Here is a 12,168-nt window from a genome sequence, read left to right as displayed (position 1 = left end):
AGATTTATTAAGTGAGTGATTCAGAAAAGATGTCAAATAGTTTTTTAAATACCTTTCAAATTCTTAAATAATTTCAAAATTGAAAGGACTTTTACAATACATTTTTTCAGCTTTAAGAACTGATTTTATTTCTCATTAAACAAACAAACTTTTTTGTCGATTTTCTCCAACAACTTTACAATTTATTACCAACTTTGCAAAGTAATTTGTACTAAGCGTTTTTTTTTGTATGCTTAGTTAATTGATTTTTTGTTTGAATGTTTCCCAAATTCGGCGTAATTAATTTCTTCCAGTAATTAAAATTCTCAACTTATGACCCTGATAAAAAACAGATTTAATTTTCGAACTTTTTCACTATTTAATTACTCCATCATTAATCTTTTTTTTTTCGGTACTTGAAAGTTCAATTTAATTTTTGTACTTACATTTTGACATAAAATGTCTCAATCTGCCTCTCAGACAATTGATTTATTACACGAAGGAAAATGGAATGTTTACAAAAACACATACAGTGATTGCAGTAACGAGAAAATAATTACTTAAAAAAAAGTTTTAATCAAGTAATTAATTAGAATTCAACGCTACTGCTTGATGAGCAAACAGGAGACTTGTGAGGTATCATATTACTTAGAAATGCCACCACATAGACCCGATTTGAGTCCATGTGAGTTCTCATGGTTATGACATCAGATTTCATTAAATGACCGATCGATTTTATAAAAATAAAAACCCTAATTCGTTATTATTATAGTTTTTCGTCGTCGAGTCCTATAATTACGTAAGGCAATAAATCAAACATCATATATGTTATGAATGCCGACACCTTTTACATTCTTCGAATACGCAATTTTCTCTGTTCCTTTCTGTTCCATAGCTTCCCGTTAGGTCTTTTCTTCCCTTAGATGGTGTTGGAATAAATCACCCTTTGATCGTCGATGGCGTACGCGGCGAACCAGAAACACAAACATAATTGGTAAAGTCGTTCTGTATTTGGTCCTCGATTGCGTTATTGCCAACCTAAGAATCCGAACGGGACTCGCATTAGAATAATATATATGTAGAATAGCAGTTTATACATCAATAAAACTTTAAAAGACATTGTAACTTGCACCGAGTACTTTCTAATGCGTTTATAAATTTGGTTCGAACGAATTCATCTGAACCGTGAGAACTTCTCTCGAAACTCGCTTTCATTTCGTTGAATTTTTTCTCGCTAAAAATTGCGATTTTTGATCGATTCCGATTGTTGTCACTTATCATTTTTACGTTTTATTGTACAGTTATGTAATAGTGTTTGCTTAAAGAACCTCCATTAACGTACAGTGAATGTCCGTTATGGTTTAATGATTGAAGCAATCTAAATTCACCGAGAGTTCTTTTTGTTAATTTTCCTCATTTTTGCTCTTTAATTCCTTTCCCACACTTTTTACTTCCGACCATAATTTTATTTTAATTTATTCTTTTCGTGCCTGTCAATAGTGTTTCAATGAAAAATATAATGCGATTATTGTTATCCATTGAAAACCCTTGACCCAATTGCACACAACTCGTGTCTATTTCTTCTAAATTCAATTTTAAGTTTTGCGATCATCCTGTAGATAAACAAAGGTTTCAATAGTGCCACCTTATTTCCATTTTTATCAGGTGGAAAATGTAATGCATAAAAACATTGAAAACGACAGTCCCTCACCTACTTCGATCCTGATGTTGCATCATTGTGTTTAAATTAAATGCCCATTCTATACATGATGTCCCAACTAAAATTTAGAAAAAATACTGAAACAGGTCGTTTTTAATAAAAAAATACATACATTTCATAACCACTCTTGATTCCTCTCAAAAAATCGTTCAAAATTGAAAAAAAAAAACATGGTTGCATAAATAATGAAAGCAACTTAAAATGATGTGTCACTCATGCAGATGTAGAAATAACTTTGAAATTTTGATAAAATTTGGTTCCCCTTTAACTTAAAATAGACCTCTTTCAGCATTTTTTCCAAACTTGAACGAAATTAGAGATTTTTAGGGGGTGCAAATTTTAATTGAGACAGCCTGTATTGGAACTGTGATATACATATGCAATTTAATACCAATAAGTTGTAGAAATATTGATGCGAAATTGGTCAAAATTTAGTTGCATGGTGTCAAAAAAGACATAAGGCCATTATTTTATTGTCAAAATGAAAGAAAACATTGCCAATATTTTTTCAAATTTTTAATAAGAAATGACAATAATAATTACTTTTAAGTTCTATAACAAATCAGAAAAACATCTAATTTAGTATTATTAATTTATTTTATTATTATTTATTTATTTTGTTTACGTTTAATAAGATTATTGTTAACGTTATTTTTTTATCGACACCATGCAACTAGATTTTATTAACTTTTATTTTTTTTCAGCTTTGATAATTCTGTTTAAACAATATTTTTTAGTGAAAGTAGAACACATTGCACATTACCACATTATGAGAAAAAAAATTGGGTTGTTATTTAAAATTAAAAAGTTGAATATAGCTCAAAATATATTATAACATTTAGAAAAAAATGTAAATTATCATCAGCTATTAAAAGCCATTTAATTTTTAAAATCCGGTCATAAATAAAAATCTTACAGCACCTGCCGTTTTTTAAAATCAGCCCTGTATAATACAGGCTGCGCCAGAACTCACGCCCCAGAGAAAAATGCCGTATAAGGTAAGATACCAGGAACATGGAAAAATGTTAAAAAAAATTGTCTATAAAAATTTAGAAGTTATTATAGTTTAAATTGTACACTTTGACTCTATTTATTTCTGTTGGAAAAATAGTTTAAAAAAAAGTTTTTTTGCTACAGGCTATTAGAAAAGGAAACAAGAAAGCTGTATCCTAAATTGTAACTCTGTTCAATGTTATTTGTGGTTTTTATTGGCAAATTTTTTGTATCTTTACTACATAATTGTAAAAAAATTGTAAAAAAAAATAAGATCATTAGTATCATTAAATAGACATAAAATTATGTCAAATGTCAAATTTTTTTAAACATTTTTTCTATGTTCCTGGCATCTTATTTTACTTGAAATTTTTCTCTGTGGCGCGAATTCTGGCGCACCCTGTATAAACAATTGCAAAATAAATATTAGTAATTATCATAGACATAACAACACTTAGGTACTCATGGTTCGTTGCATTGATAAAAAATTTTGGTCTCTACTTTTTTTTTACATATGATCGTAATGATCGTTGAATTTTAGTGTACAATTAATGTTAGGTGATATTACTTTTGCAGCTCGGTGTACATTTTATAGAATATAACTTGAAAGTGTTTTTGTGTTTGATAATTTATCACTAACTTTGAGAAGATAAATTGTACTAGTAATTAAAGCACAGCAAAAACATGTTTTAAGACCCGAAAATATAAAAGATTGTTGTGTGAAATGTGTGCAAAAGTGAACAAGATAATAATCCTTTGGTTTTATTTCGTTTTTTACATAAAAATTTCAATCGTTTTGTACGATTTAGCGCATTTTACGAGCCGAAATGAATTCCCACTTGAATTTTTTTCGGTCAAAATTGATCGTGCGATAAAGTCGTCGCTTTTTGAAACTAATTTCTTGTTTACGATCCTACATATTAATTAACATCAAGTCGATTTTCTTTTTGTTATTTTTAAAAATGGTCACGAACAAAAAATCACCATGCAATCAATCCACAACTAATTAATCAATTTGTAAATCACGATCTGATCGCTGGAGGCGTCTCTAAAACCGAATCACGACATGTAAAATAGAGATTTTAAACGTGATGGTTTGGAGTAAATTTTTGAATTTTTTTAAACGAAAAGAAAAAAATGTTAACGGAAGAGTTGAAACATCTGTCTCTCCACGGTGTAAAGAACTCTTACAAGAGTTAGAGTAGAAGGTCATTAATTACACCACGTTTTGAGTAAACTGTGGGAAAGTAGCGACATCTACAGGGTGGAATTTACGCGATAAATAACACTCGGTATACAGCAAGTACATCCACCTTTCTTTGTTGCAAGTCTAAAATGATAAACCACCTGTAATACGAACTACTTGAACTAACATCGGCTATAAATCAAGCACCGAGAAAATTAAAACGAAATGATTTATAATCCTTTCGATTCTCTTGTTTGTCTACAACACTCAATCCGGAACAAATCCGGCGATGATGGATTCCGGAGCCCCCCTAATGTGGGTCAAACCTCGCATTAAAAACTCGTCCTTTTACCTTAAAATTCATGCATATAAAATCCAGCAAATTATTTTTTAAATTGCTCGAGAGTTTTGGCAATGTGGCATCAATTATAGTATTTTTATCAATTTTATCGATGGCGGACTGGGTGGTCGCCGCAATTATCCACGAAATTAATACAAGTTGCACAAGCAGCGAGACGGATCAAGATTTTTTTCGCAAAAATGAGACCAGAACATAATTATTTTATTACGTGTGAAGCCAACGCTTATCATTATCACTCCGTATATTTTATTGCATTTGTTTTTATGACATATAGCACAGTTGGCGCAAAAGTGAAAGGCCTTGTGGGCGTAGCTGCGCACAACAATAGAAAATTCACACTGCGCACGGAAGCCCCGCCCACATACGCTTATTTTCCGCACCAACTATACCCTGTGTTTATACAGTTTTCTCCGGGTTCACTTAATCTTTTAACCTTTTTGATCTCTAAATTTTAACGGAAAAAAAACACTTAAGCAATACAGTCTTTTTTTAACAATACACTTGTCTCTGTGCGTACCACATATCTATCAGCCTTCGCAAGCCTTATACACACAAACACCTGCGATTGATTATCGCATTATCATTCCATTTTATTGTGGATAATTCAAAGAAACTCCGTTAATCCAGCGAGAGACCAGTACCTGGAAACTGGTTAGAGAACGACAAATTGGCCATTTCTTCATGATGCGGCACAAGACTCAACAACCACCCGACAAACAACGGCTACTGAAAGAATTTTTCGCGAATTCGTGGCGCCAAACGAAACAAATATATTTACATTTAAATTCGTAAATCTACATTCCTTATTCATAAAATGCAATAATTATTCCAAAATAATGTGGATTTAGGCATTTTTTTGCATAAATTTAACGAAAAACTGTTAATATTAAAATAAAAAAATGTAAACCTAAAACGACATGTAATATTTTGGTTGATGAAATAAGGCAAACATTTATATATTTATAAAATGTATATATTAATAAAATATTATGAAACAGACGTAAATCTACAAAACCAAGATTTATAAAACCAAAAAGCAAAACTTGCAAAGTCAAAATTGAGTTTGATCATCTTTTTTTGCTAAAAATTTTGGTACATAGAAAATTTCGAAATAAAACACTTATCTACTTCTAAATGGAGAAATTTTAAATTTATTTTAGTTTAACTCGGTTTAACTTGACAGATTTACAGATTTTTTGTAAATGCACAAGATGTAAAAATTGACTTTCACTAGATACCTACTTTCAAAATTCCACTTATGGCCAATTTTAATCGGTTTTAGCAAGAGTGCCTAAGTATAATTTATCTGTTTTAAGCCTGAAAGAAAGAAAGCCATTTCAACACTAGTATAATTTACTTTCTAGAGGTTGGTAATGGTAATTTTCCGCGGCGTTTTGAGCGTTTTTTTTTCAGGTGGTGTGCATGAAATATTTACAATATTCATTGTTAATTCAACAAAATTTTGAAAAATACTTGAGACTTGATACTTCGAAATTCGAACTTTTCACTTTGTGACATTTATTACCAACCACAACCTTATTAGAGCAAAAGTTCCTAAATTTTAAAAAATTACTTTTAGGTTAAAAAGGTACATAAAACGCGCAAAGCTTTCAAGCTTTTTTTTCGATAAAATCAGAACTGTCAATTTTCATATTATCATAATTCCGATGTTGTCGGATTTAATTTATTGTTGAATTTGCTAGTTTGTTAAGACAAAAATTGCTAATTTTTTTCAACAAGTATCTGTTCAGTCTTACAAGAACTGCCGTTTCCGCTAGCTAAATTCAAGATTGCATAATCGGATCGGTCAAAAACTAAATCTAAAATCTAATCTTTGAAGAGCTATATCTCGTGAAAAAAGGCCCAAGCAATGTTTTCTCATGGGAACTTTAAACTCAGTTGGATGTCCTTTATCACTACCCAAGAGATGGTCCGACACTTTTGAATCACCCTGTATAAACTTGATTTTTTGGGGGAAAATGAATCAAAATACTATTATTACTAATACCATACCATATAATTTAAAATTTTGAAATTATTTTTAAGATAAAAAAAATAAATATACACGTAATCCAAAAAAACATTTCTAGCTCAGAAACACAACATTTTCACAAAACTTGTGATAATCTGTTTCTTTCGACTGCCGTTGAGAAAATAGAATTATAGCAGGTTTTGGATCATTATTTTTTTTAAAGTCATACTAGTCTTGAAATTTGACACTTGACAGTGTTGACCACCTCAGGGGACTTTTTTGAACCCAAAGGCAAATTCAAACGTGCAATAAAAATGGGTGGTTTCCATTTAAACTTTACAAGAATCAACCTGTATACAGGCATGTCCCAGAACTCGCGCCCAAGAGAAAAATGTAAGGTAAAATACAAGGAACATGAAAAAAATGTTAAAAAAATTCTATCTATAAAAATTTCGAAGTTTGAATGTTGCACTTTGACTCTATTTATTGGAAAAATAATCTTCCAAGTTTTTTGCTACAGGCTATTAGAAGAGGAAACAAGGAAGCTGTATCCTAAATTGTAACTCTGTTTAATGTTATTTGTGGCTTGGATGTCCCTTATTACCACCCAAGAGATGGTCCGACATTTTTTAATCACCTGTAGAAAAAAGAGCATAACAAACTTGTTTCATAAGTCATTTGTGAGAATTCGTTCTCATAAAACTCGCGCTTCGAACTGGTTCCACAAAACTTGCTTTACGAAACGCATTCTTTAATATACAAGGTGATTCTTTTAGGGCCTACATTAGAAACTTTTTAACTTCTAATGCAGATAGGAATTTGAAATTTTGTACACAACCCAAATCAACCAGTCTGAGTTCAACTAAATTATTTTCAAAATGGCTGAACTTCCGGAACTACGAGAAATTGGCGCCAACTTTGAAATTTTAAATGGTACCCACTTATTTTTATTGCATTTTTGAATTCTCCTCTTTAAACCAAGTAAAATGTACCTAGTTGTTAGTACTTATCTATAATAGTTTTTGACATATGTCAATTTTTTGGTCAAAATTTTCACTTGCAGGTGTTCATTCAAAACATCACAGCTCTTGAACCCTTTGCGATAAGTGAATATTTTTTGTTGCATTCGAAAACCAAAGGTTCGAAAAATTTTCTAGAATTTTCAAAATTGGCGACTGGCAAATTGCAAGGCTAGTATGATTTTTTGAAAATGATCATTAACAAACAGCTTTAACTCAGTTTTTTCAAATGAAATAACTCTATTTTCTCAACGGCAATCAAAACTACATCAATTTGTAGAAGGACTTTTATCAACATGTCCTATACCTATCTCTTACAGTTTTTGAAATAATCACAAAAAACATGTTAATGTTTTTATTTTTATAGTTAATCACGTAGGCTTTGGAAAAATACAATAAGATATACTTATAATTAATACAGATGTTCGATATGTTTACCATTTTCAAACAGTCCAAAACTCGATGGTGAACTGATTTGAGTGGCTTCCATTAGTTCATTTGGTTGAAGATTATTAAATGCCGCCTCAATTCTTTGTAATTCCGGATGGGTGTTGTGTAGACTAATAAATCTTTAATTCGTTTTGATCATTCCCAAAGGCTACGTGATTTACTATAAAAATAAAAAACAAAACCACGTTTTTCGTGATTATTTCAGAAACTGTAAGAGATGGATATAGGACATGTTGATAAAAGTCCTTCTACAAATCGATGTACTTTCGGTTGCCGTTGAGAAAATGGGGTCATTTTATTTGAAAAAACTGAGTTATAGCTGTTTGTTACATATCATTTTCAAAAAATCATATAAGCTTTGCAATTTGACAGTTGACAATTTTGAAAATTTTAGGAAACTCTTTGAACCTTTGGTTATCAAATGCAAGAAAAATTATTTACTTATTGCAAACGGTTCAAGAGCTGTGATGTTTTTAATAAACCTCTGCAAATGAAAATTTTGAGCAAAAAATTGACATATGTCAAAAACTATGACAGATAAGTACTAATAACTAGGTACATTTTACTCAGTTTGAAGAGGAGAATTCAAAAATGCAATAAAAATAATTGGTTACCACTTAAAATTTCAAAGTTGGCGCCAATTTCTCGTAGTTCCGGAAGTTCAGCCATTTTGAAAATAATTTAGTTGAACTCAGACTGGTTGATTTGGGTTGTGTACAAAATTTCAAATTTCTATCTGCATTAGAAGTTAAAAAGTTTCTAATATAGGTCCTAAAAGAATCACCTTATATACTATTTTAATATTTTTGTATGGAATTCGGCCCGATGAATGTTCTGTATTTTTTAAATTCGCATTTTTTTCAGGAATTCTTGAAAAAAGATAATTTCTGTAAAATCGAACCGATTTTCAGCGCCAATTTGTCGCATTTTCCTTCTAAACACTCCATTCTTTGTAGACAATCGTCCATTACGTCCTCACTTTTTAGGTGTATCCTCTCCCAGCCTGAGTCATGCTTAATTCCGACCATTGTTACTCACAAGATAAATCGCCATCACCATCACAACAATGCTACTGTAAACAAGCCATCCAGAATTTGTCGGCTCGAATTATCACCGCAATGACCTCTTCAGATACGCATTGACCTCATCCTAACCTATAAACCACTTCCTACAAACCGAACGACCTTCGCCAAACGAAAAAAAAATCCTCCTTTTTCGTGGCAATTAGCGATACGACTCCTTTCTAAGCGAAGGCGTAATTAATTCCAAAAGAGAAGAGTTAAGCATGATCTTTCACTTCTTCATTTTTGCTTTCAGGACGAATGTCGTTCCGACATCGACCGGTGGATCGGAGCTCCCAGGCCGGGGGTGCCCTCATCTCCAACAGCTCCGGAGGTGAGTAATGAAAACGACAAAAATATTGACAAAATAATCGGTGATTCAGGCGACTGATAAGCACACATGCCGCTACTTGACCTTGTGATAAATCACGTTTTGTTATCATTTTTACTACAGCGATACTGACAATCTTCACATACTATTTGTTATTATTCAAGTTCTTCAATCTCATCATTTGCCGTTAGTAAAACGGCTAAAAATAGACACCATACCGTACAAGAAATTTGGTCAACAAAACGCAATAACACAGAGCGACAAAAAAAAGTCATGACGTGACAACTTGACAAATTTTATATCATTTTGTTCGTCTCAGTGAGACAAATTAAATGCACTAAAAAAATTCAAAAAGTCACTTTGAACTAAATATTTTTTTTATAATTTAAATGAATTTAAAATACTTTAAATTTAAAAAATCATTACTCAATAACTATTAGACCGATTTCCTTCAAATAAAGACCATTCTAAAAGGATGGACTTGCCCTTTAGAATGATATGCAATTTGAAATTGAATATTGGCAAACTTTTTTTTCGAACAGTGTTCGAAGAAGTTCTAAGTAAATCGCAGTAATCTAAGAAAAACCCTACGAGTAATTTTTTTTCTTCATCACCATCATGTAAAGCATCTATTTATTAATAAGAATCCAAATTTTTAAAATATTATACGGGTTTGAAGGTTTGCTTTTCAGGTATTGCGCCATATAGGACAAATGCATGTTAATTTTACTTAAAATTGCATTTTTATAAAAGTATTTGTTTTAAGACTCTTCTTTTAGTTAAAAATGGTCAATTGCGCCTTCTTTGTTCTAATTAGAATAAACCAAAACTGTTTCTTTACTTAGAACAAACACAGAGTACATGCGTACTAATTAAAGCAAATAAAAAGTTTTTTTGTTCTAAAAATGATCACTGATCGTTGAGCAAAAAGGATCTAGAAGTTTAAAGCAGTAGCTTTAATAATAAGAACAAATCTTTTTCAAATTAAATCATTTCCATTCAGATTCCTTGTTCACTTTGTTCTAGCGTTCTGAACTTTTTTTTGGAAAATGTTCTCAGCAAATGCTTTCTCATCACTTTCCAGTGATGTTGAATGCAATAAGTCACTTGCTTCGTGTGCAACTGTTATCACAACAGCGACTACCTGCAAGCTAACTGAAGCTAATCGTAGAATGTACCATCAAAATAAATCAGGTGACTTATTGCATTTAACATCACTCGAAAGTGATGAGAGAGCTCAGAACATTTTCAAAAAAAGTTCAGAAAGCTGAAACAAAATGAACACGTCGAAATCTGAATGGAAAGTGATTTGATTTGAAAAAGATTTGCCCTTATATTTAAGGCACGTGCCTCAAACTTCTAGATCCTCTTTGCTCAATGATCAGTGGTCATTTTTACAACAACAAAAACTCTTTATTTGCTTTAATTAGTACGCAGGTGCTCTTTATTTGTTTTAAGTAAACAAACAGTTTTTGTTTATTCTAATTAGAACAAAGAAGGTGCAATTGACCATTTTTAACTAAAAGAAGAGTCTTAAAACAAATACTTTTATAAAAATGCAATTTTAAGTAAGATTAACATGCATTTCTCCTATATGGAGCAATGCTTGATTAGCAAACCTTAACTTCAAAAAATCATATCTTGAAAACTACTCGGTATTCTTTTGAAAATTTGGATTACAACTAATAAAGAGATGCTCTACACGATGGTAATGATGAAAAAAAAAAATTGACTCGTAGGGTTTTTCTTAGATTACTTCGAACTTCTTCGAACACTGTTCGATGAAAAGTTTGCCAATATTCAATTTCAAATTTCATATCATTCTAAAGGGCAAGGCTCTCCCTATAGAACGGTCTTTATTTGAAGGAAATCCGCCTAATTGTTATTGAGTAATGATTTTTTAAAGTTAAAGTATTTTAAATTCATTTAAATTAGAAAAAAATTATTTAGTTCAAAGTGTGTGGACTTTTTAATTTTTTTTAGTGCATTTTATTTGTTTCACTGAGACGAACAAAATGATATATAATTTAAGTTGTCACGACATGACTTTTTTTATCGCCTTGTGTAATTCCGATTTAAGGGTCATTTTAACACCCGTTTGAGTCCTTAAAAGTTGACAATGAGGTCAATGAATGAATTAATTCACAACAATCAATCGTTTTCTCAATTAATTGGACTCAAATCATTCTTTCTGGTACCATCTCTATTTTGACCCATCTGACCATGAACGTCGTGCCTCCGCCCCTGGCGTGTGTAACTCGTCGCGATCAAGGAGCAAAGTGCATGTTTGTTAATGATTGGAACATGTAGAGATCATAGATACGTCATATCGCCTTACATTTGACCATTTGCTAACCAGTTAGGAGGAAGGAGGCGATCTTGTCCCCCAACACTAGAAGGAATACGTTTTATATACACGTGGAAATAAGAAAAAAATTAATGACAGCAATTTGGCGAGATCCGCATTCTTGAACTCGGAAATATGTCAATCTTGCAAATTTTAAAAGTAGAATTTCGACTTATCTTAATAAGTCATTATTTTCGGGCATCAAGCATGAAAAGTTGCAAAAACTTAGAATTTCGACTTCTGCACAACTTAGGCTTCAAGGCTGTGTGCATATCTTGAAATTCGCAGTCTATAAACTTGAGATTTCGATTTAATTACTCAGAATTTCAGAAACAAAAGTCGCAGTTTTAAAACTGAAATCTTGAAAACTGAAATTTCGTCTAAAATTATAATCTAGCCCAAAATTCAGTATTTAAACCTAAAACTGACAATTGTTTAATCTAAATCTCTTTTTTACTAAAAATTCTGATTTAAAAACATACAACCTCAAAACTTTCGTGTTTCAATTTTGAAACTCTTGAATAAAATTCAGGAAGATGTTAAATATACAAGATATCGACTTAAAAACCTGGAAATTTGTACTTACAAATGACTATTATTTAAAATTACCAAGCTGTAACTTTGAAATTCACAATTCTGACTTATAATCTCGAAATTTGACTTTCAAAAACTCCAGTTAAAGATTTGACTCACAAAGTCACATAATAATTGTAATTAAAATAGCAACCTTAAAAACTGATTCAGATTTT

At 31.2% G+C, this 12,168-nt stretch overlaps 1 protein-coding gene across 3 annotated transcripts in view; it reads left to right on the top strand.

Annotated features, from left to right (window-relative positions):
* Positions 1-12,168, top strand: part of LOC123009294 (Krueppel-like factor 8) — a 47,784-nt gene that overhangs the window by 14,230 nt on the left and 21,386 nt on the right. For all 3 annotated transcript variants that reach the window (XM_044405496.1, XM_044405495.1, XM_044405494.1), the window contains one exon: positions 8,998-9,075. In XM_044405496.1, coding sequence (XP_044261431.1) covers positions 9,003-9,075 — 73 coding nt within the window. In that variant the 5' untranslated portion in view covers positions 8,998-9,002. The remainder of the gene's footprint in view (positions 1-8,997; positions 9,076-12,168) is intronic.

Source organism: Tribolium madens, unplaced genomic scaffold, assembly GCF_015345945.1.
Source record: "Tribolium madens isolate multiple individuals breed KSU strain unplaced genomic scaffold, Tmad_KSU_1.1 Scaffold_71;HRSCAF=194;Tcas5.2_LG6, whole genome shotgun sequence".
Lineage (NCBI taxonomy): Eukaryota > Metazoa > Arthropoda > Insecta > Coleoptera > Tenebrionidae > Tribolium > Tribolium madens.
The sequence above is the reverse complement of the archived record's forward strand: the minus strand, read 5'-3'. Positions and strand labels throughout refer to the sequence as shown.